The 26747-nt window shown below is 36.2% G+C and overlaps 1 protein-coding gene across 1 annotated transcript in view; it reads left to right on the forward strand.

Moving 5' to 3' along the window:
• The window catches only part of UNC13C (unc-13 homolog C), a 559224-nt gene that overhangs the window by 211417 nt on the left and 321060 nt on the right, over nt 1-26747 (forward strand). The window contains exons 8-9 of the mRNA XM_059371954.1: nt 813-1040; nt 2003-2144. Coding sequence (XP_059227937.1) covers nt 813-1040; nt 2003-2144 — 370 coding nt within the window. The remainder of the gene's footprint in view (nt 1-812; nt 1041-2002; nt 2145-26747) is intronic.

Here is a 26747-nt window from a genome sequence, read left to right on the forward strand (position 1 = left end):
CAGCCTTGAAAATACCTGGCAGGTGGCTGGGAAAAGTGAGGGATCCAAGAATGGACTTTTGGAAATCTTTCATTGCCAAAAAGATTAGTGTTAAAAACAAAAATACCTGGAAAGTTGAGACCAATCATGAACAAACAAACAAACAAAACATCCTGGACATCAAAAAGGGTTTTGAGTAGAAAGAATTTAGCCTATTGAAAAACAATGGCCATATCACAAAATGAGAGTTTGGGCCTGTGATCTGTCACGTACTTACATGGTTTCCAAATCCTTTTTAAACAGCACAATCTCTGTAATTCCAAGTAAAATCTTAACAATGGTACTATTTATTTTACAAGAAGAATTTAACCACTTAATCATGATGAATTCCATCATTAGAAATAATTAAACACTTTGAACACAAGGATTTGAAATACTGAATTTGGGGAAACATTTGCCCTCTGTATCCTGTTTTTCAGTTTTGTCTGGCATGTCGTATATACCGTATTTGACTTGTGCCTTCTTTTTGCTCTTTGCAAATTCAAACCACACATTTGTTCAAGCCCTGATTTAAGCAAATAATACAACTGAAAAAGCTGGGAATGATGGAAGTCCATTTACTTGCCACTAACGCAAAGGCTGGTTCTGAATCTCAGCCTAGATATTTTCTCCAGCAGCATTTATCTTGTTCTGCTGTTCCATGAAGTAGGTACCCTGACTCCTCAGAATGAAACCATTTATTCATTCTCCTGTTTCTTCTTTCTCTCCCTCTCTCGGGCCATCCAGAAGTAACTTTATGTGCATTTATGTCACAATTGATTTTTCCATTATAGGAGCAGCAGAAAAGAGTTCTAAGCATGGTGCTGAAGACAAGACTCAGACCATTATTATGGCTATGAAAGAAAGAATGAAGATTAGGGAGAAAAACAGGCCAGAGGTGTTTGAAGTCATTCAGGAAATGTTTCAGATTTCTAAAGAAGATTTTGTGCAGTATACAAAAGCGGCCAAGCAGAGTGTACTAGATGGGACATCTAAGTGGTCAGCTAAAATTACCATTACAGGTAAAAAGTTTCCTTTAAAATTTTTATTCCGCATTGAGATTTTCATATGTTTTAGAAATCACTGCTAATGAAAATTATAGGTAAAATAAGTAGAATTTTCCAGTCTTGTCAATATTGATAAGAAGTATAGTCTATATTTGAAATTTCTAAAGTATGTCCTAGATAATTGAAGTAATTGCAGTCTGTTGTTTTAATCAAAAGCTCTTCTAGAGGAAGAAGTTTCTCTTTTACAATATACTCATCAATAACCTGCAATTTACAAGAGATTAGCTTTGTAGCTGCCTGCCACTGATAAATTACAAGAGTAGCTAAAAATCTCTTTAGCCAGTTTTTCTTAATGAGAAAACACACATCATTTCACTTAATTCTTGATCAGTAGCCCTCAAACATTTGATCCTCGAGTCAAGGCAATTTGAGCTTAGTGATGTCTGGTAATATGAACTTCTGAAGTTGCCTATAACTAGATAAACATTAACCAAGCCTCTTAACTTACTCATATGGTACTTGCAAGATAAAATAAAGATGCCATTTTTTTTTTTTTTAACTAGGTTGAGTTCAGTAGTGACAGCAAACTCGCAATTAGAAATACATTTTAAATCACAGACCTTTGAATTATGTTGGATAACTTTGGGCATATTGTATGTGCATCTTTATTTCTCTATACATACATATAGTAATGTGTAGGTAATTATATAGCTGGTGTGAATAGGGCAGTATATATGTATAGCTGCTACTCATTACAGGCAAAAGAAAATATTTATTCAAGGAAGGATTTAATACTCAGTGTTTTCATTCTTTCATTAAATATTTTTAAAGTCCTAATGTTCATGACAATAAAAGCAGTGGGAATGTATCCACAAACCCAGCGTGCAAAGTGTTAGAAGAGCTGCCCTTCGTTACCATTTTTGTTTGTTTGTTTGAGGAAATCTTTATATTAAAATGTTTATTTTTATTTATTTCAGTGGTTTCGGCACAAGGCTTACAGGCAAAAGACAAAACAGGGTCGAGTGACCCATATGTTACTGTTCAAGTGGGAAAGAACAAAAGAAGAACCAAAACCATTTTTGGAAATTTGAATCCAGTATGGGATGAGAAGTTTTATTTGTAAGTATATCATGTGAAACTATTACAAGTATTGATATATTTGGGAATAAATTTAATACAGGCATGCAAAATATAGAAGCAATAATTATCTCATATTTAATACTAAGCAGAAATTATCAAAAGTGAAATTAATATCATGAAGTCACTTAATACTCACATTTATTAATCTTTATCTTTGGAAGAAAGTGAATAAAAAGAATTTTTCAAACAAAGGTGGCATGGTTGGAATGACTGTATAGGAGAAAAAAAGATTAAGATATGATCTATAACTTGGGTTGACCTAACAACTTCGAATTTACTGGCTTGATTCAGCAATATCCTGACATCCGATGATTTAGGACTTAAGGGCAGGAGAAGGATTTGGGGCATCACCTGACCCATCATACCTACACCATGATGAAATGGTTGATGATAACTTTATAGCCTCTCATTTTCTAAGAGGTCATTTATTTTTAAAGCCTCTTATATTTGTACCAAAAGGTAAGAAATTATTTTTCTGGCATAAGTTCTTTTCTTTCTAAAGACAAAAGATGACTTTCCAATTGTCATTTGATAGAAATGAAAATTCCAAACCCTGAGTCCTTTCTTTTTCTTCCCTCCTTTCTATGCTGATGGCATAAACAAGGGTGTTATTAACATACCAAGTGAGCAAACCCAAAACATAGAGCTTGTTTGGAGATGTAGGCAATAGTGAATAAGAAATAGAGCGCTTTGGTTTGTATGGGCTGATGAAGAGTGTGTTCAGAAATAGGTTTGGAAAATCAGTTGGGACCAAATAACGGGATACCATAAAATGAGTTTGGATAGTTCCTCCCTTTTCACTGATGGAAGAAACTATTTTAGCCTCCATTTGTTTGTTAACCGAAGACAAGAAATCCATTGGTAGTCATAAATCCAAATCTCTAAACCAGTGAAATAAATGAATCAAGCAGGGTAAGGACAACAAAGAAAGGACCAGACTATGGCAAACATCAAGCAAGCAACTTGGAAAAATACAGCTTCAATGGCCGCGTATTCATGCAGATGTAATGAAGCTAGAGCCCACAGATTCTCAGGAGAAGCTGTAAGTTTGAAAACTTAAAATCAGGTGTATGGAAGTAAAATTGGCAAAATGTAAGTCTACATATTTAAAGTGTACTGTTTGTTAAGTTTTGACTTGCATATACCTCAATGAAGCCATCACCACAGACAATATAATGAACATATATCTCGTCCCATATTCATGCCCCAGGAAAACTGTCCCTCCTTAACTCCCTCCATGGCAAGGCAATCCCTGATCTCCTTTATGAGGCTATAGAATGCTCTGCATTTTGCATTTTGTGACTTTTATATAGAGCATACATTATGCATTCTTCTTTTGTAGGGTTTGATTGACTCAGTGTAATTATTTTGAAACCCATCAATGTTGTAGGATTCAGCAAGAGATCATTTCTTTTTCTTGCTGCATAGCATTTCATTGTTATAAAATATCAAAGTTTATTTATGCATTCACCTTTTGAGGGGCATTTGGTTTGTTTCTAGTTTTTAACTATTAAAAACAAAGCCCTTTGGGAAAAAAATAAAGCTGTTTGGAAACTTGTAAACTATGTCTATACAAATATTTATATGCATTTCTCTTGAATAAATACCTAGAATTGAATAGATGAGACATCTATTATGAATATAGGTAATTTTTAAGATAATTTTTCCAAGTGGTTATACCATTTTAAATTTCCATCACCAATGTATGGGAGCTCCAGGCGTTACACCCTTCTAATACTTTGTAAGGTCAGTCTTTTAGATTTTTGCAATCCTTCTATATGTGTAGTGTAGTGGTATCTTATGGTGGTTGTATTTTGCACTTCTCTGATGACTAGTGGTTTCAAGTATCTTTCATGTGCTATCCATGTATCATTTTTAGTTAAGTTTTTAGTTTGCTCATTTTTACTGTTTTTCTATTTTGTATTTGTGCAAGTCTTTTTTTTAAATAGTTTTATATTTTACATTTAGGTCCATCATACATTTTTTAGGTAGTTTTCTAATGTGGTAGAAGTTATAGACCTAAATTCATTATTTTGCATATGGATATCCAGTGGTTCCTGGACCATTTTTTGAAAGCACCATCATTTCTTTACTAAATGGCTTTTGCACCTTTAATAAAATTCACCCATCCCTGGATGTGCTGATCTGTTTCTAGATTGTTCTGTACTATTTACCTGCTTATCCATCTGTATGCCAGTACCATACAGTCTAGATTACTGCAGTTTTACTTTAAAATCAGTCTTAAAATCAGTGTTAGTCCTCCATTTTTAATTTTTTTAGTTATCTATCTTAGAGCCTTTGAATTATTTCCAAATGAGTTTTAGAATCTGCTAGCCTTCTTCACACAAAAAGAAACCTGATACAATTTTGATTGCCTTATTGCTCTGGCTAAGATTTCAGATATCATACCAAGGAGAAGTGACACAAGTGCATCTCCGGGCCTTGATCTCAGTCTCCAGCAGAACACGTTGTTTTTTTGTTTGTTTGTTTTTTTGTTTTTTTTTTTTTGATTAACAATGAGCTTAGCTTTAGGCTCTTTGTAGATGCCCTTTATGCAATTGAGGCAGTCATCTTCTGTTTCTGATATGCGGAGAGTTTTGATCAGAAACAGATGTTGTAGTTTGTCTAATGCTTTTACTGCATTTTTGGGTTGCTCATAGGATTCTGAATGCCATTTAAAAAAAAAAAAACTTAGAAGATATTTTTCCATCATCTTCGTGTTTACATGCTTTTCTTTTTCTTGGTGAGAAAGCCATTGTTGCCCTCATCTTTGCTCCTCTGTGCATGTCTTTTTCCTCCTGAGTTGCTATTAAAAGACCACGTTTTCTTTACTCAGTTGCACAATATGGTAGTATTGTACCATGGTGTGGTTTTCTTTATATTTCTGGTGCATGGGGTTTATTAAATCAATTGGGACTGTGAGTCTGCAGTTTTCTTCAACTTGCAAACATTTTGGTTATTTCTGTAAACATTTTTTCTCCCTCTACCTTTTGGAGATTCCCCTTATAAAATATATTAGGCCTTTTGAAGTTGTCCTACAACTACTGATGGAAAGTTTATCTTTTTCTCTCTCTCTTTCCTTTTATTCTGCGTTTCACTTTGGATTATTTTTATTGCTATGTGTTTACATTGCTCACCTTTTCTTTGGACATATCCTATTTATTATTAATCCAAGCCACTGTATTTTTCTTTTTCTTTTTTTAAATTTTTATTTATTTTTTTAATGTCTTTTCAGTGTTCCAGAATTCATTGTATATGTACCACACCCAGTGTCCCATGCAATACGTGCCCTCCATAATACCCACCACCAGGCTTCACCCAACCCCCTGTCCCCCTCCCCTCCAAAACCCTCAGACTGTTTTTCAGAGTCCATAGTCTTTCATGGTTTGTCTCCCCCTCCGATTTCCCACAACTCCCTTCTCCTATCCATCTCCCCAAGTCCTCCATATTATTTCTTATACTCCACAAATAAGTGAAACCATATGATAATTGACTCTCTGCTTGACTTATTTCACTCAGCATAATCTCTTCCAGTCCCATCCATGTTGATACAGATTTGGCTATTCATCCTTTCTGATGGAGGCATAAAACTCCATTATGTATATGGACCGCATCTTCTTTATGCATTCGTCTGTTGAAGAGGATCTTGGTTCTTTCCACAGTTTGGCGACTGTGGCCATTGCTGCTATGAACATTGGGGGTACAGATGGCCCTTCTTTTCACTACATTTGTATCTTTGGGGTAAATACCCAGTGCCACTGTATTTTTCATCTCAGATATTTCGGTTTTTTTCTCAGGAAATTCAAGTTGGGGTTTTTATATCTTCCATGGCTCTACTTAACTTTTTTAGGTAAGACTTTATTTTCTCAGAGAAGTTTTAAGTTCACAGAGAAATTGAGGGGAGGATACAGTGATTTTCCACGTATCTTCTGCCCCCACGTATCCATTGCCTCCCCTTATTACTAACACTCCCCCATCCACCAAAGTGGTATATTTTTTTACAATTGGCAAACCAACATTGACACATCATTATCACCCAAAGACCACATTTACATTATGGTTCACTGCTGGTGGTTTATATTTTATGGGTTTGGACAAATACATCATGATGTGTGTCCATCATCATGGTATCATACAGAGTGCTTTGCCTTAAAAATCCCATGTTCCACCTTTCATCCCTGCCTCCTGAATTTCTTTTTACTCTCTGTATAGTTTTTTGTTTTTTTTTGTTTTTTTTTTTTTGAAGAAGGTCCTAGGGTTGGAATCATACAGTGTATGACCTTTACATGTTGGCTTTTTTCACTTAGTAATATGCAGTTAAGCTTACTCTGTGTCTTTTATGTGGCTGGATAGTTCATTTATTTTTTGCACTGAATAATAATCCATTGCCCAGATGTGTCACAGTTTGTTTATCCATTGACCTACCAAAGAATATCTTGGTTGCTTCCAAGTTTTGGCATTTATGAATAAAGCTGTTATAAACATCCATATGCAAGTTTTTGTGTGAACATAAGTTATCAATTTCTTTGGGTCAATGCCAAGAGATGTTATTGCTGAATTGTATGGTAAGAGTGTATTTTGTTTTGTAGGAAACAGTCAAGCTGTCTTTTAAAGTGACTGTACCAGTTTGCATTCCCACCAGCAATGAATGAAAGTTCCCGTGGCTCTGAATCCTCCGTAGCATTTGGTGTTGTCTGTGTTCAAGAGTTTGGCCATTCCAGAATGTGGATAGTGGGATATTGTTGTTTTAATTGATAGTTCCCTGATGACATCTAAGTAGCATCTTTTCAAATGCTTACTCACCATCTGTCTATCTTCTTTGGCAAGATTTTAAGAAGGATTTTTTAAAGTTTTTTTTTTTTTTAATTTTGAATTTTAAAAGTCTTTTAACTGTTTTGGATACTAGTTCTTGATCACCTGTGCCTTTTGAAAATATTTTCTCCCCATCTGTGACTTGTCTTCTTATTCCCTTGACACTTTCTCTACTTTCCTTTTTGAACACATGCAAAACATACCACTCTTTTGATGTCCTTGACTTCCAATTCTCCATCAGTGTCAGTTTTGACTGATCAGTTTTTTCTTTGTTATGTGTCATATTTTTCTGCTACTTCAGATGCCTGGTAATTTATACTGAGTGCGAGACACTAAATATTATCTCGCTGGGTGATGGATATTATTGGCATCCTATAAATACTACTGAACTTTACTTTGAGACATAGTTAAGTCACGTAGAAACAGTTTGGTTTTTTGGATGTTGCTTTTAGAATCTGTTAAGTGGAAATGAAATACTGCTCAGCTTTCGGCTAATTATTCCTCAATTCTGAAGCAAGACTCTGCCAAGAACTCTGCCTACAGACTCATGAAATGATCAATTTTTTCAAGGCTCCCAGGTAGAAACAAGCGCTATTCTGGTGTGGGTGAGTGCAGCACACTGTTTGAGCTCATCCCTTTGATGCACCTTTTTTTTTTTTTTTTAAAGATTTTATTTATTTATTTATTTGAGAGAGAATGTGAGAGAGAAAGAGAGCACACAAGACATGGGAGGGTTAGAGAGAGAAGCAGGCTCCCCACTGAGTAGGGAGACAGATGCAGGACTTGATCCTGGGAGCCTGGGATCATGACCTGAGCTGAAGACAGTTGCTTAACCAACTGAGCCACCCAGGCACCCCCTTTCATGCGTCGTAACCAGGCCTTGGGTAGTTTCAGTGTGTGCAGTTACCATGACTCACTGGATTACTCAAAGGGAACCTTCTGCAGATTGTCAAAGTTTTCCTTCTGTTCAGTTCTCTTCTTTTTCGCATGCCTGTGGCCTTTAGCTGCCTTGGTGTTCCCAGACTGTTGGCTCAGAGAATCTAGTAGACTCCACTTGAGTTCTTTCTCCTTGTACAGTGACCGGAAAACGATCTCCACGCAGTCAGCTGAAGTCATCATAAGACTCACCTTGTTTGTTTTTTGTTTCTTTGGGATCACTGTCCTTCTTTGACAGATCTCCAATATATTGAAAAGCTTAAACTTTGTTCACTTTTTGATTTTTCATGTGGGAAAGTATCTCTAGTCTGTTATTCCCTCTTGACTATAATTAGAAAGTCTGAAAATCTCAATTTAATTGATAAGCAAAGTGAAATAGTATAAAAACCAACACAAAGCATGTCACACAGCATCTGAATTCTAGACATATTTGATCCACAGGTTGTCAGTTACATGTGTGAAATAAAGCATTCATCCAAAGGAACACAGTAGTGGAAATACTTATTCTAATATTTTAATCCTGAAGAAGGTTCCCTTGAGAAATCAGCTGAATAATGATAAATACAGGGATGTGGGGAAACTACCCAAGAATAAGGTAATCGTCACCAAAAGACAGAGGTATAACCGTGTCCGGTGCTCATCAAGGTCAGGAATGGTGTTTGTTCCCACTAAACAAAGTAGAAGGCCTCATAACTTATGGGGCAAGTACACAGAAGAGGATACTGGAATGGGTGCTTAAGATAGGAATTATCTATGTTTGGGGGCAGTTTTCCTATAATGTACTGTATGCCTTATTTTTGAGAGGAAGCATTATCTACAATGGCTATACCAATATATCTATGCTTAAAGCAACACTCTTTTCAAGGAAGAAGAAATTCAAATTCAAACCAATTCCACCCTGCTGTTCATGTAATATGTATATAATGTGCACAGTTTTTTTTTCACAATTTTTTTTAGTTTACTGACAAAATATGTGTGAGTGTTAAGTTACACTCACACATATTTTCTATTTGTCCCCTCTAGAATACCAAAAACAAATGCCTAAATTTTCAACAGTGGCTCTTTTTGTTGCCAGTTTCTAGAACTCTACAATTCCGTTCTTAATACTGAGGTTCTACATCACGGTTTCCAAAAACGCTGTTTTGGATCTGCCTGTGCAAACTTCCATTTTACCATGAAATGGCATGAGAATTGCACATTTATCTTCTTGTGTAAGGTTTTTTGTTGTTGTTGCTGTTTTGGGGGTAGCAGGTGAAAATGAGGTCATAGTGAATTTATGTGCAGATTTTGAAAAATGCATACATATCATAGATGAGCTCCTCCATGCCTCCCACCACACTGCCCTGTGAGCTGGAGTATAAAATGGTATCCTGGCATTCTGAAAATAAGGTATCTTATTAATAGTATGACTAATGTTTGCATTGGGGGGAATTAAATTCTGAAGGTTTGGTTTTTCCAATATGAAAAATTGAGATTGTTAAATTGAGATAATGTATATAGGTATACATTAGATATCTATACATATAATGTATATAATATAATGTAATATAACAGGATTGCTATATTGAGATAGTGTATATAGATTTCATGGCATTGGTAAGCATTAAAAATGGCAGTGTTTTTGGGCACCTGGATGGCTCAGTGGGTTAAAGCCTCTGTCTTCGGCTCGGGTCATGATCCCAGGATCCTGGGGTCGAGCCCCACATTGGGCTCTCTGCTCAGCAGGGAGCTTGCTTCCTCCTCTCCTGCCTCCCTCTCTGCCTACTTGTGATCTCTGTCAAATAAATAAAATCTTTTAAAAAATGGCAGTATTAGCGACAATTATTATTATTAGCATTTGTAACATGATGACATTCTTTGTGGTAAGATTCAGGACTTCACAGCAAAGATGACAGAAGTGTTTGCTTTAAAAAAAAAAAGTTCTAATCTGACTAGTGAGGCTGAGAAAAGACTAATAAACAGGGTGCTGTAAAAGGAAAGTATTGCCGAAATAAGAATTACAGAACTGAAATTGGTGCAGGATCTGAGAGACTATTTTATTCAATTCCCTCATTTTACTGGTGACACTTGAATCTCACAGGCAGGTTATAGTAGAGCCACGACTACAAAGCAGTTCCCTGTTCTGAAGCCACCAAGAAGATGCAAGTAAAAATAAGGATTTTTTTCCAGCACCTAAACTATTGTCTTAGCAAAACGGCTTTGACCTGAAAAAAACAAAAAAACAAAAACAAATACAAAAAATCAAACCAGACAGTTCCAAAGATGGTAAAATGAAAATGCAAATGAAGAAATTTTTGTAAAGTTTTTTGAAAGCTTAATAATTCCCCCATTAATGGCAATTTGATACCCTCCAGAGATTAATGCTGAGTCATTTCACTTTTAGTTTTACCTCTCTTACCATGAGTTGGAAAAAGAAGTTTGAAATTTTTATCTTAAAAAGACCAAGATGTTGTATGATTTTAAGAATGAGACACTGTAGAGAGTGTTAGCCCAGAACGGAGGCATGACTATTTGCTTTCTGGCAGAAATATGGGTTAGGAGGGGTTGTAAACACACATAATTTTTAAAGCATCATATGGGTATGTATTAAGGTATATGAAAGTGCTTTGAAGTGATAAAGTATGACATAAATCAAAGGCACTGGTTATCTTTGTTCTTTGTTCCTGGTAAGTTGTATATTTGATCATTTCATAATTATGACATTTGATTTTATTTGCCTATACAATAGTTAATGAAATGTTTTATGCTTGTCATAAATCATTGCCTCAGGAAAAAAAGGAGTAAGTTTTTTCCAGTGGGTTTTAGAGAGAAAATGCCAGTATGGTTTATTTGAATAAGAAATTTTGGAGTTAGGAGGCTTGCATATGTTACATAGATACTGTCCTTTCCAGAAGACTCTATAGTTGATGGTTGGTGCTTTGTTTTTGCTAACTTATGAAATAAAACTTCATGCTGATTCCCTCTTTGAGGGAAGCTGGCAGGCATGCATTTTTTTTAATATCTATTATTTATTTTTTTGAGTTTTTACTCAAATTCCAATTAATGTACAATATAATATTAGTTTCAAAATAGTGTGCAGTATAGTGATTCAACACTTCCATAAAACACCTAGTGCTCACGATAGCAAGTGTCCTCCTTAATCCCCATCACCCATTCCGCCCATCCCTCCATCCACTTCCCCTCTGGTCACCATCACTGTGTTCCCTGTCGTTAAAAGTCTGTTTCTTAGATTGTCTGTCTGTCTGTCTCTCTCTCTTCATTTGTTCATTTGTTTCTTAAATACTACCTATGTGTAGAATCATATGGTATTCATCTTTTTCTGACTGACTTATTTTGCTTACCATATTACTTATGAGCTCTATCCATGTCTTTGCAAATGGCAAGAGTTCATTCTTTTTTATGGCTGAATAATATTCTTCTTTGTGTATATGTGTGTGTGTGTGTGTGTGTGTGTGTACACATGTTTATCCATTCACCAATTGGGGAACACTTGGGCTATTTCCATAATTGGAGATTGTAGACAATGCTCCTGTAAACATCAGGGTCCATGACCCTTTTGAATTAGTATTTTTGTAGTCTTTTGGTAAATACCTAGAAGTACAGTTGCCGGATCATAGGGTAGCTCTATTTTTAACTTCTTGAGGAAACTCTGTACTATTTTTGAGAGTGGCTGTACCAGGGTGCATTCCCACCAACACTGCAAGACAGTTCCCCTTGTTAGTTATATTTTTAATTTGTATTAAAGAATTATTTTAAAAACAAGGTCTAGTCAACACAATGCCTGTGGTAGGAATAGGCACAGCAGTGGTGTTTAGACACCTTACCTAAATGACTGCACAATCCCCTCCACTTGTTCAGTGGGTATCAGTTAAATTCTATCCACATTTCCTGAGTCCCCATTTCATACAAATCGCTGTACTTACAAGGTCCATAGAAATACTGACTTGAAAAGTGACTCCACGTTATTACCAAAGAGCTGTTGACCTACTAGTTTATAGACTTAAGTTCCAAAAATTTTCTGGATTAACATGCTCCTTGACCTCAAGAAAACCCTTTCGCCCCTGTAAATCTGTCTCACAGTGGGCAGTGTGGGGAAAAAAAAAAAATTACTTCCCACCTTGACACAATAATATTTTTGACAAGAGGCAATGAACACACAAACTCTTAAGATGTGAGCATTAGAAACTCCTAAAGCTGTTGTTTATAGAAGCATCATTGCCTTGGCTATCTACAAGAATGTCAGCCGTGTTTAATTCACAATCAACCACATGTGTGGCACACAGAGTGCCTTAGGCTCGTGGCTCTCCACTGTGCCCTGTGCCGCTCCGCTGAGGACCGAGCAGGATTTAAGCATAAAGTAAGCTCTATAGGAGATAGCTTATTTAAATACTGCAGTTAAATACAAATAGCTCCATAGCACAGCCGATTAATAGTTTAAAATGACAGCCTGAATATAATCAGTGATTTGATTTATTGCCTAGATTACTAGCATGGGCCATTTCAGGGCTACACGGGAAGGGAGCATTTCTTCAGTTGTCTGAGCTAGCTTACAACGATGGTATTAACATCAGGAAGTCATTTGTCAGGAAGATTGTTCCACAGTTGTCTCAAGGAAGGAGTTTAGTCACACTTTATGGGCTTGGAAATTTGTTTACTAATCATTGTCTACATTGCGAATATGCCTGGCAATGGGGAGACATGACAACCAGAACTGCCTTTCACGTAGTAAATGAGATTGAGCCATTACCCATCCACACACAACAGAGTCAATAGAATACATTTATGCTATCACTGCTTCACTGCAGAAACAAAGGGATTTGTAGTAAGGAGAGGAAAGGTATGTGGAAAGAGATCTGAGCTGAATTCACTCAACTTAGAGTCCCCAAAGAGAACTTCTTGCCAGGCAACAAACCGTAAGCTTTCAGATCAGGACAGATCCTTGGAGATGGCTTGTGATGTTCCACTGACCAAGAAACAGAAGGCCTTGTACTTCGTTTCAAATGGAGGATTAAATAGAATCCAAACACAATCCCCCAAATCTTGAGGAAGCAGTTGGGTTACGAACAACAAACCATTGGGGGCAATGAGGACTATTCTGTAAGGATGCTTCGTGGTGGGAAGAAAAAAAAAAAACCCTCACACTTAAATTGGACCATGGAAAAGGGATTTTTACTTGGACACAGAATGCCCTTGCAGGAAAACAGGAAAAAGCAAGTTGGAACTACAAAATGGCAGAAATTATATGTCCGTTGATTCCTCTCTATTTTTCTCTGACAGTTTGTTCATCTGTATCTGTTTTTCTCTATCTCTACTTCCTTTTTTTTTTTTTAAGAGTTTACTTATTTATTTGACAGGCAGAGATCACAAGTAGGCAGAGAGGCAGGCAGAGAGAGGGGGAAGCAGGCTCCCTGCTGAGCAGAGAGCCCCATGTGGGGCTCAATCCCAGGACCCTGAGATCATGACCTGAGCCGAAGGCAGAGGCTTTAACCCACTGAGCCACTCAGGTGCCCCTCTCTATCTCTACTTCTTACTTCTCCTCCCTCTCTTTCTTCTATCACTTGGTCCCTCCTGCCCTCAACCCATGGCTCTTTCTTCTTCCCACTTTCCTCTGTACTCTGGTTTGATTGCTGGTCACTACTCAGTAGCTGTTCATATCACCAGCATCCGTTTGTTCCATAATAGCCTCGGTCCTGTGACCATATGTCTTTCAACTCTAGCATTCACAGATTTCTGCCAGGAAGGTTCTTTGCATTTTAACCAGTTAATCCAATTCATTTTTATGAAATACCAGGCTGTGGTAAGAGCACCTTACATCCATCAGTTGTGCTTTATATGAGGAACAGAGAGGAGGAAAATCCTAGTGGTGTGTTGGTAACTGATTTGGCCCCGTAGGTCCAAGCAGTTACCCCTGAGTGGAATATATCTAGTTAAGGCACTGTAACGATCTGGATCTGTCAAGGGTTTTCAAGACCCAAATACAATTCTAATCAACCTCTGTTTAGCTCATCCTTCTACCTCTAGGTCATACCCCATGTGTGGACCAACCATTTTGAAGGCAGGAAAAGGAGAGCAACATGCTAGTCCTATATATAGCCAGACTGAAAGTTGGCAGATCTCCCTTGGCCCAGAAAAATGAAGTGTAAAATCTAATTTTCTGGGTGTTTTTTTTTCCCCCTGTACCAACGCTGATAATCTTTAGAGAAATAATTCATTCATGAGGCACTCTTGTAGGTTCTCCAGACACTGAGGTAAATATGAAAGATGATAGCTCCCCATTACACAATTTGTTTGGTTTTCTTGTTTCCTAATTGGGGTGGAGATGGTGCTAAGGCTTCTATCATCAGCTGGGGGGGGAGGAGCCAATCCCCAGATGTTAGGGGAAATGGGCAATTCTGCCTGGTGCTTTCATTGTGGCTGGGCTTGACAATAGGATAGTTAGTTATTTCTAAGTAAAGTTTTGTTTGTTTTTTTTTTTTTAATTTATCTATTTGAAAGAGCACAAGCAGAGGGAGCAGCAGGCAGAAGAAGCAGGCTGTCCAATGAGCATGGAGCCCGATGGGGGACTCAATCCCAGGACCCTGGGATCATGACCAGAACTGAAGGCAGATGCTTAATACAGTGACCACCGGGGCACCCCACAAATAAAGGGTGTTTAAAGCATGTTAATATTTGATGGCTGAGTGAAAGAAATTCTAGCTAGGGAAGTGCCTTGTTGAAGAAATATAAATGTCTAGGAAGGAAAGTCTAAAACTCAAATCATTGCAAATCTCATAGGCACTGAAATTTGTGTAGCTATTTACAGTAACTGAATTTCCCATCACAGGTATAATACTCCATAGTGCTTTACAAAGCATTGTTGTTGTCATTTACAGATGAGAAAGCTAAAGCTCAGGGAGGTCGATAGAATGTTTCTGAAGAATTCTTCCAATAAGTGAAATAAAAGAAGCAGGATTCATTTTCTTCTTTTACCACAGTGAAGTCCTTTCCACACTATTTCATGCACCCACTATTGCCATGTGTTAAACCAGCCACCCAAAGAGAACCATGGAGAAGTCCGTACAAAAACCCCACACGAGTAAAAGGTTAAATGGAGAGATATGGAAGCTATTGGTGGAAATAGAAAAAAGCTGAAACTGAACTTCTAGAAGTGAAACATACAATATGTAAAATGAAAAGCACATTGATTATGAATGACAGATTGGATATCACAGAAGAAAAGATTAATAAAGATATAATAATAGAAAAATATGGAACACAGACAATTTTTTAAAAATAGATCAATGAGACCACTTCAGGCACCCCAAACCAAGTAATTGAAGTCTTCTAAAGGACAAAAGGGAAGAATGGGTACAGAAAAAAATATAAAATATTTGAGTAGATAATAGCCAATTTTTTTCAAGTTCAATCAAAATTGGCAGCACATAGACTCAAGAAGCTTAACCTCAGGCATAAGAAAATGGAAAAAAAATTACACCCAGGTACATCATCACATTGTTCAAAACCAGGGAAGAAGAGAAAATCTTGAAAGCTTCCAGAGAAAAAAGACACACACTAATACAGAGTAAGAAAAATAAAGATGGCCGCCAGCTTTTCATAAGAAATGATACTAGCGATAAGAAAGAGGACAACATCTTTAAATTATTGAAACAAAAACTGTCAAACTCGAATTCTATACCCAGGGAAAATGCTTTTCAAAATTAAAGGCTACAAAATAATTTTTTCAAAAGATTTTATTTATTTGACAGAGATCACAAGTAGGCAGAGAGGCAGGCAGAGAGAGGAAGGAAAGCAGGCTCCCCGCTGAGCAGAGAGCCCCATGTGGGGCCCCATGTGGGGCTTGATCCCAGGACCTTGGAATCATGACCTGAGCCAAAGGCAAAGGCCTTAACCCACTGAGCCACCCAGGTACCCCTACAAAATAATTTTTTAACAAAATAATTTTAAGCCAAAATAAAGGGTATTTAAGAAAGACATAAGCTAAAAGAATTCCTTTCCTTCCAACCTGTACTATAAGAAATGCTAATGAAAGTCCTTTACACAGAGGAAAAGTAATACCAGAATAAAAATGTAGTTTATATAAATGCATAAAAAGAAATGAAGAACATTGGCAGTACTAACTGCGTTGACAAATATAATGAACAATTAAGTTATTTTGATTTATTTGAAAGATTACCCAATATTTAAACACAATAACAAATAGTCCTTGCTAATGTAATAATCAAAACAAAATGATTGCAGAAAGGTCTGGAGGACACAACTAGAAACATGCTATTGTAAGATTCTTATACTGTACATAAAAGTATATCATATTGTTTGTAGATTATGGTAATTTAAAGATGTTTACTATAAAAGATATGTACTATAAACTCTAACCAGTAAAAAGAAAACAAAAATATTATAGCTAATACTTCACCAAAATAGATCAATTTCAATTAAAAAATAATAATAAATCCAAAATAGAAAAAAATAAAAAGGGAAAGGAGTGTTTAAAAAAAATGGGGAAATTAAAAAAAATAGTAAAGATGTTAGACAGAAACCTCAATATGTCAGTGATCACATTCATTGTAAAAAATCTAAACACCAGGTTTAAAAGACAGAGATTATAATACTGAACCAAAAAACCCCCAAAGACCAACTATCTAACCTGTGAGAAATACATTTTATTTTATTCTATTTATTTATTTTTTACTTTTATTTATTTATTTGACAGACAGAGCTCACCAGCAGGCAGAGAGACAGGCCAAGAGAGAGGAGGAAGCAGGCTCCCTGCTGAGCAGAGAGCTTGATGTGGGGCTCGATCCCAGGACCCTGAGATCATGACCTGAGCTGAAGGCAGAGGCTTTAACCCCCTGAGCCACCCAGGCACTCCAAGAAATACATTTTAAATATAAGAAGATACAAATACGTTTATTGCTTGTAGGTCTGCTACTTAGAACACTTCACCCCGAAACAACAGAGTATATATTAATTTGAAATTCACAGAACATTTACATGGATAGCTAAGTAACATATGAAAATATGTTCAATATCATTAATCATTCAGGAAGGCAAAACTACAATGAAACACCATTCCATAATTAGTAGAAGGATGAGTTGTCTCTTTTTTGTTCTCTGCATTTATTTCTTGGACCAATCAACTATTACAATTACATCTGATTTACTTTGAGTTGTATCTCATTTTGTTATTTTAGTAGTAGCTTTAGGGTGTATAGTATATATCTTTAAATTACCACGGTGAACTTAGCATGATATTGTACTTCACACACAGTATAAAAACTTTATAATAGTATACTTTCAGTTGTCTCCCTTAGACCTTTATGCTTTTGTTGCTAGTTCTTGGCAGGGAACTCTATGGCAGGTGAGAATATAAGACGGTACAACCGCTTGAGTAAACCACTGGTTTCTTAAAAAGAAAATGTACTTGTATGAAGATTTATACACACAGGTATTTATAGCAGTTTGCTTTGTAATAGGTAAAGACTAAACACCCAAATGCTGTGACATTTGATAGGCAAATTGTGACACATGCAGAATACTAAAAGCAAATGGTGTACACAACATGAATAGATCTCAAGCTAACTAAGTGAAGGGTTTAAAGTGTACAATTTGATTCCATTTATATAAAATTATAGAAAAACCAATAGTGAACTAAAATGTAAGACGTCGGATCTGCGGCTGCCTGGGGAGTAGGACAGGGAAAGGATTAAGAGAAAGTGATTACAAGAAGTCCAAGAAAACATCTGGAGGTGATGGATATGTTAATTATACAGATTGTGGTGGTGGTTACATGGGTGAATATGTGTGCTCAGACCTGGTAAATTGCACAGTTTAAATATATACAGATAATTGTATGCTGGTTATACTTCAATTAACTAAGTAAAAAGTCACTGACAAACATTAATCTCATCACTCTACTAACAGTACTACATTAATGATGCATTTACACACTACAAATTCATGATACAAAACTGTTCTTCTAGGAGGAGGAGTTTGGTGGTGGTGATGAGGACCACAAGGGTGATGTCCATGACCTCTGTCACTGTCACCCTCGCGATCTGGCAGTTTATCGTTCAAGTGTTCTACACATCTCACAGCATTTAAGTTCTAGAAGAAATTCAGTGTCATCTGCAGTTGTATCTTTCCATTTACAGCTAAAAAAAAAAAGGAGTCTCAGACTTTCCTGAAGTTTCAGGTTCTGCAGCCAAAACCCCAGGGTCTGCCACCTTCTCTAAGTACTTGACACTCTCACTAGAGGTTTCTGGAGGGGCCAATTAGTACATGATACCATTGTAAATGTTTCAGAGCTTATTGATTGCTATATAGTAAGTCATTACTCAAAAGAATGTGACATCTTAGGCACATCTACTTCCACTGATTTTTTTTCCCCCAGTAGTTATACAGCGTTTTAGATCACTTTTGTTTTGGTCCATAATGATTTTCATGTCTTTAATGTACATTAGGGTTGTCTTCCCACCTAAGTTTTGAGCTATTTGAGGGAGAGACCCTCCTAAAATAATGTCAGGTACAAAATAAGCCTAAAAATATACAGAATTATTTTCAAATGATAATTTCCAAGGTTAATTGCTTACCTATGAAAGTGTCTTTTACAAACGTTATTTTTCATTTCCAGTATTGATTAACACTGATTTCTCCCTTCTTGCTATTCTTTCAATGCCATTTTTTCCCCATAAGAATTCCAAAGAACTTTCTTCTCTGTGTATGCCGCTTGAGCATCATTTGGTGAACTCGAACATTTAGTGCTTTATTAGCTTCTGTGGTGTCTGTTTTCCTGCCTAATTAAAATTCTACAAATGACTTTAATCTTCATGATAGGCTTTTTTTTTTTTTTTTCGGTTATGTCTCCACCTGACCAACTTTGCTACTTTTGATTAGAGTCGGACTTGAAGGAAGGAAAAGGACAAAAGGTGTTTTGATTTGGTTAAAGCACTGAAATAAGCAGTGAAAGTAACCCTTGAGCTTTTACTATGACTAGATCGTGTCATCCTTTTTCATTCTGTCCACACAGAACGAAAGATAAAACACAGGTCAGATCAGTCAAATTTAGTAAATCTTGAAGATCTCCATGGGTTTCTCAACTTCACTGTTAAACTACTTGGTACTTAATCTCTTTTTAAGGTTTTATTTATTTATTTATTTATTTATTTTGAGAGGGAGAGAGATAGCATGGGAGAAATAGAGAGAACAATGGGGAGGAGAGGGAAAAGCAGGGTCCCCACTGAGCAGGGAGCTGATGTGGAGCTTGAATCCAGGACCCTGAGATCATGACCTGAGCCGAAAGCAGATGCTTAATGGACTGAGCCACCCAGGCATCCCCCAAATGGAATTTCTTGTTCATGCCAGTATAAACTAGGATACAAACAAAACTTTATTATGAAAAGCTGGTTATTACTAGGTTGAGTCATATGAAATTGTTGATATTCAACTCTGATGACCTAGAGAAATGACAACTTCATATGATTCAATTTAAAGTAATATCCTCTATTAAAATTTCATCTGAATAAACAGTCTTAACTTTTTATCTGGTTGGTAGTGGGGTTTTTTGCACTTTTTCTGTTAACTTAAACTGTGTGTGTACAGTTTTATATTTATTACTCAAATTTTTGGAAGTTTGGCTAAATTTTTCTTCTAGCTGTTCCTAATTACATAGATTCAACTTAAAGTTTCAAGACACTTGGTTTTCATTTTAGTGATAAGGGTTAGCTCATGTAGATGCCAAAATATTCATGATGCTGTCAAGTGTTTTGTTTGTGCAGTGGCTTTTTTTTTCCCCTTTTTAGATTCTGTCTCTTTCTCCCTCTCTCTCTTTTTAATATATATTATATATATTTATATACACTAATATATAAATATATATATATATATATTTAAGATTTTATTTATTTATTTGTCAGAGAGAGAGAGAGAGAGAGAGAATGCACAAGCAGGCAGAGGCAGGGAGAGAAGCAGGCTTCCTGCTGAGCAGGGAGCCAGATGTGGGACTCAATTCCAGGACACTGGGATCATGACCTGAGCCGAAGGCAGCAGCTTAACCAACTGAGCCATCCAAGCATCCCTGGATTCCGTCTCTTGGCATTTTTTGTATTAGCCAGCTCTGAAGGGTTCCAGAGAGGACTAAAGTATAACCCATGTTACTATATATGGGTCCTTAAATGAAGTTATTCCTTTCCGATAATTGATTAAAGCTTAGGTTTAAGTGGAAAAGCTAGTTAGTGTAAGATTTCTTAACATTTCTTCTCTTCTTTAGCAATTCATTGGTGATGACTGCAGAAGTCTTCTATAAGCTGTCCTGTGTTGCTCATATTTGGAATGAGAAGGCTGTTCGTTAATAGCTTTTACCTTTGTGGTTGTTGCTTCTGCCAAGTGTGGTGTTCAGATAAAGTCTGATCAGGCAGTTGTTGAAACTGTAGCTTGTTACTGACATTTCCATCATTGCTTTAAAGTTTCTTGGGAGTTTAGCAGCTCTTCTTTTCTAACAAAGAGTGGGGGCAAATTAGGTGCCATAGAAACTAATGGTGACTAATTCTGTTCTCTTCCCAGAGATAAATTCTGGCTATTTAGTTGAACCATTTTTCTGTGGCCAGAAGTAGTCAGAAGCTCTTGAAAGATCTCTTTGACATGCGGGGGGGAGGGGGCAGGCGGGCAGGAGAAGGGGAAAGTGGGGTGGAAAAAGGTACTATTTTTAGTTTTTGTTTTCTTTCTTTTTTTTCCTCCTTTTCAGGTGGACTAGTATGGGAAGGAGGAATATATTGCACATATATTATATATACACATTTCATTTAATGTATAACAAGTATGTCCCCTAAACTTAACATAATATGAAAAGTAGATTTCACCTATCTGATTAGCAAAGATTTAAATGTGCTAATACTCAGTATTTGTGAGAGGATAGAGAGTTACAGGGGTAAGCACGTGCATGCTTTCTGGAGGATATTTCAGTAATGCAGATGTGATTTATGTTTGCTATATGCAGATGTGTATGTGATTAATACAGATGCCTTCCAAACTAGAAAATCCACTTTTAATAATTTGTCAAACTGAAGTAGTTTGTACATACAAGGTGTTCTGTGTAGTGCTGTAACAATAAATGGAAACTACCCAATGCCCATCTACTGTCTCCGGTAGGGGGAGCATAAACTGAATAATTTAGGGCACATCCGTATAATACAGTATGTCATGTCATTTACAAGAATGTAATCGTGTGTATGTCTGCCTGTACATGATATATTAAATTTAAAAGTCCAAGTTTTATGTATAGTATAATCCTGCATTTGTAACATTTCAAATTAGATACACTTATATGGAGAAAATAATGTGTCAAATCTTTCAGAAGTAAATACTAATAAAACAATGTTTGCATTATAATATTGACAATGACATTGAATAAGGAATGCACTGAATACAAATATATAATAACATGAATTGCTTTCATTGCAGTGAAAATTGATAAAGGGGTGCTCAATCTTAAAGTCTGTAAAACATCTGTCTACTTGTGAAGAAGACTGTAGAACATTAGTGATAATGAAATGGTTACATTTATAAAGCTCTATTATTTTTTTCTAAAGCATTTTTGTACCACAATTTTCTTTGCAAACCACTCACGCTACCTCGTACAAAAATGTTTATTATTTATCAGTTCTTTTCTTGAAGTAAAATTAGAAAAAATGCTTTTAGACCAGGAGTTTTATCTCTCAAGATGCAAATGCTAAGTCCTCTCAGGGAATGTCAAAGAAATGCTGAAAGGAATAAGAATGAGAACCACTGAAGTACTTCTAGCTAAGTATATAGTTTTACATATCTCTCTAGGGCACTTTGGCTTAAGTGCCGGCCTGTTTGCTCTTCCATTTAGTCCCTGAAGTTTCTGCAGTGTGCTCTGCATCTCAAGGAACTAAATTCCGAAAGTTACATTTCCCAAATTTTCTTGCTCAGTAGGTTTAGTTGTGAGGAGACCCTTGGATATAAGGTCAGAGGTGGTAGGCCAGGGAAACCATAGTGTTTCTTTACTTCTCTCTCGGCTTGCACAGCACCACCCTTGTCTGAGTCTCCTCCACAATTCAAGCTCCAGTTGGATGGGATTCCCTCTCTGTGGTCCAAGTTCCTATCTATCTTGTCTCATCGTTAGACTTGGCACTCTTGTCTGTGAATCTTTGAACACAGTTGGTGGGAATGTAAAACAGGGCAGCCATTATGGAAAACAGTATGGAATTTTCATAACAAATTGAGAATAAAACTATCATATGATCTCAAAAATCCCACTTCTGGGTGTTTCCCTTAAAAAAAAATTGAAATCAGACTCTCAAAGACCTATTAGTATTCCCATGTTCATTGCAGCATTATTGGTAGTAGCCAAGATGTGGAAACTACAGATATGTCCATCAATAGATGAATGAATAAAGATGTGCTATATAGATACGATGGAATATTATCCAGTCTTACAAAAGAAGGAAATTCTGCAGTATGCACCGACATGGATGAACTTTGAAGGCATATATACAAAGTGAAATAAGTCAGTCACAGAAAGACAAACTTTGCATGATTCCACTTAAATGAAGTATCGAAAAGAGTCCTATCTGTAGAATCACACCCTGGAATGGTGGTTTCCAGGTGCTGGGGAGAGGTTGAATTGGCAAGATACTAATCAGCAGGCACAAAGTTTCAATTAAGCAAGAGAAGTAAGTTCTACACATCTGCTCCACAACATCATACCTCTAGTCAACAGCAATATACCATATGCTCAGACATTTGTAAAACAAGACCAAAAAAAACTACAAAGCTACAGTAAGGAAAATGGTATGACATTTTCATAAAGGCAGTCATATGGATTAATGGAACAGAATAGAGAACCCCCAAATAAACCCTCACCTCAAACGGTATTTTTAATAACTGATTGAGATTTTATCGCATTAGTATTCATCAATTATTTAATCTATTTCCTGTTTTGATAACTAGAATAATTAAAATTTTTCCTATTTCTTATATCTTCAGTAACTTATTCTTTACTGTTAAGGGCAAATGATATGTGTATGTTTGAGTGATAGAATTAACTACATTAGTTAGCTATAATTAAAAACCTACTAAGTACCCAGTACCCTTCTAAGTGTTACATATGTAAATATCTTTAAATGATAATTATTGGGGCGCCTGGGTGGCTCAGTGGGATAAGCAGCTGCCTTCACCTCAGGTCATGATTCCAGGGTCCTGGGAATCCTGCTTAGAAGAGAGCCTGTTTCTCTCTTACCCTCTGCCTGCCGCTCTGCTTACTTGTGCTCTCTCTCTATCTCTCTGTCAAATAAATAAAATCTTTTAAAAAATGATAATTATTGATATTCTAATTTTATAGAATAGACATGGAGACTCAATGTAACTGCATAATTTGCCCAAAGTCATGCTGCTAGTAAGTGGCTCAAATGAAATTTGAATCAGTCAGATGTTTTTCCAAGCCTGTTGTATTACTCCATCAGACCTCATACAACTTGCTTTTGAAAGTAAAATGAAAATGGCATAACTTCGGGGCTCCTCGGTGGCTCAGTGCATTAAATATCCGCCTGATTGAGCCCAGCATCTGGCTCCCTGCTTAGCAGGCAGTCATCTTCTCCCTCTTTCTCTGCCCCCTCACCCCATTTGTGTTCTCTCTCTCTCAAATAAATGAAATATTTTTTTTTTTTTAAAGAAAATGGGGCAGGGCACCTGGGTGGTTCAGTGGGTTAAAGCCTCTGCCTTTGGCTCAGGTCATGATCTCAGGGTCCTGGGATTGAGTCCCCATCCAGCTCCTTGCTCAGCGGGGAGTCTGCTTCCCTTCCTCTCTCTCTGCTTGCCTCTCTGCCTACTTGTGATCTCTGTCTTTCAAACAAATAAAATCTTTTTTTAAAAAATGGCATAACTTCAATAAATCACATCTAGGAATATCGTCCTACAATAGGACCACTGTAAACCTTGGCAACATGCAGTGTTCCAGGCTCTTTATAGTTAAATTTTACTTTAGAGGTCATTGGCATACAGCTTCTTTATTTCATGGATCAACAAGTAAGTTTAAGAAAAAAAAAAAAAACAAACGCATGTTACCACTGAGAGTCAGACTTAGGAAGATAATGTCTTTATTCAAATGTCAAATAACTGCCAAACACATATCCAAAGTAGAGTTTATTTCTGATTTCAAACAAATGGTTTAATTTCAGGTACCTCATTATGTCACTAATTAGAACATGTGTAATTGTAATATTTAATGAGCAACAAAAAAAGAAGAGTATGATTATTCTTACTGTAATATTTATTTTTATTTTGTTTATTTAAGGATAGTTGACATACAATGTTACATTAATTTCAGGTATACATCATAGTGATTCAACAACTGTATATATTACGCTATGCTCACCAGAAGTATGGCTACCATGTGTCACTGTACAATGCTATTATAATATTATTAACTCTATTTCCTGTCCTGTACCTTTTATTCCTATGGCTTAGGCTTATTCATTCTGTAACTCCTCCTCATCATTTGCCTATCTTTCCACACTCCTTTCCTTTAGCAGCCATCATATAAATCATCTGTATTTATATGCCTGATTCTTACTGTTTATTCTTTGTTTTTTAGATTCTACATATGCTAAAAACACAAGGTATTTGTCTTCCTTAGTCTGATTTATTTCACTTAGCATAATAACCTCTACATCCATCCATGTTGCCTCCAATGGCATGATCTCATCCTTCTATAGGACTATGTAATATTCTGTGTATGTACATGTATGTCTTCTTTATCCATTCATCTATCAGTGGACACTTAGGCTGCTTCCATATCTTGGCTATTACAAATAATACTTAAGTAAACACAGTGGGGGCATATATCTTTTTGAATTTGCATTTGTTTTCTTTATGTACATACCCAGTAGGAGAATTATTGGATCATATGGTATTTCTGTTTTTGATTTTCTGAGGAACCTCCGTATTGTTTTCCACAGAGCTGTACTGATTTACATTCCCACCAACAGTACACAAGGGTTCCTTTTTCCTCCACATCCTTGCCAACACAAAATAGAAAGCTTTTGCATAGCAAAGGAAATAATCGACAAAAGCAACCTACTTAATGGGAGAAGATATTTGCAAATGATGTATCTGATAACGGGTTAATATGCAAAATAAGTAAAGAATTTATAAAACTCAATACCAAAATATCCCCACTAATAGTTATGTTAAAAAAAATAGGCAGAGTACATGAATGGGCATTTTTTTCCCAAAGAAGTTATACAAATGGCCAACAGACACACAAAAAAGGTGCTTAGCAACACTAATCACCAGGAAATGTAAATCAAAACTACAATACGCAACTGATAGATTACTAAATACTATATCTGAAACTAATGATATACTATATGTTGGCTAATTGAACTTAAAAATTTATATTTATATATATACACACACACACACACACACACACATATATATGTATATGCCTTCAAAAGGAAAAAAAACCACAATGAACAATGAGATATATCTTGCACCTGTCAGAATGACAAATAAAAAGATAAGAAATAAATGTTGTTGAGAAGGTGGAACAAAAGGAACCCTGTGATTTTTTTTTTTTTTTTTTTTTAGTAAGCAATTTTGAATATCTATTTGCTCTACAGGGATAGGGATTGAAACATGAGAAACAATAAAAACAAAAACAAAGCAGGGGAGTTTTATTCAGACTTGATATTTTCTCTGGGTCTTGAAACATAGGGAAGTGTTCATCAAATAGAGAAAGAGAGAAAAGAAATCCGTATCCTAAGAAAGACAATGAACAACGTGTCTGCATTGGAAAAATACATGGTGACCAAAGAAATGGTGATTAGAAACCACGCCCATCACGTCTAATACATGCTCTTACACAGCTCATGCTCTTACACATGAGAGAGCCATTTGGTCCTCCAGTTTTCTACCTGCTATTTTTACTCGAAATCTATTTGAGGTATAGCATTATAGGAATTAGGCGTTAATGCGATACATTTATATATTGTAATATTATAGCAATAGTGCCTCTTATGTGTCACATAATTATTTCTTTGTTTGTGGTGGGAATAATTAAGATCCAGTCTCTCAGCGTATTAGATGATTATTATAATGTTATCTGTTTCTGAAGTGCTGTGCGTTTAGCACTCCAGGGTTTCTATATCTACTAACAGCAGGTGTGTACCCTTAAATAGAATCTCTCTCATTCTCCCAATCCCAGCTCCAGATAGTCACCATTTTACTTTCTTTTTACTAGTTTGTTCTTTCAGACTCCATATATAAGTGATAGCATATAGATCTTCTAATCTCTGTCTTCATAAGTGGCCTCTCTCTTCACAGCAAGATGGACACCAAAGTATTTGTCTAAAGGTTTTTTACCTCTGTTATCTTAACATTAATCAATTCTGATTAATGCTAATATTTTAATAGCATTTAAAAAATTCTTAAGACAGGGGTGCCTGGGTGGCTCAGTGGGTTAAGCCGCTGCCTTCGGCTCAGGTCATGATCTCAGGATCCTGGGATCGAGTCCCGCATCGGGCTCTCTGCTCAGCAGGGAGCCTGCTTCCTCCTCTCTCTCTCTCTGCCTGCCTCTCTGCCTACTTGTAATCTCTCTCTGTCAAATAAATAAATAAAATCTTAAAAAAAAATTTAAAAAAAATTTAAAAAATTAAAAAAAAATAAAAATTCTTAAGACAGCTATTAAAATCATTTTATTCTGCAACATTAGCATCTGTGAAGATAATACTAGATAACAAAGATAGAATATAAATCTTTGAGGTATTCATGATCTCACGGTGGGGCTCAAAGTTGGGGCAGACAATTGGGTCTATC

This window comes from Mustela nigripes, chromosome 13, assembly GCF_022355385.1.
Source record: "Mustela nigripes isolate SB6536 chromosome 13, MUSNIG.SB6536, whole genome shotgun sequence".
NCBI classification, from domain to species: Eukaryota; Metazoa; Chordata; class Mammalia; order Carnivora; family Mustelidae; genus Mustela; species Mustela nigripes.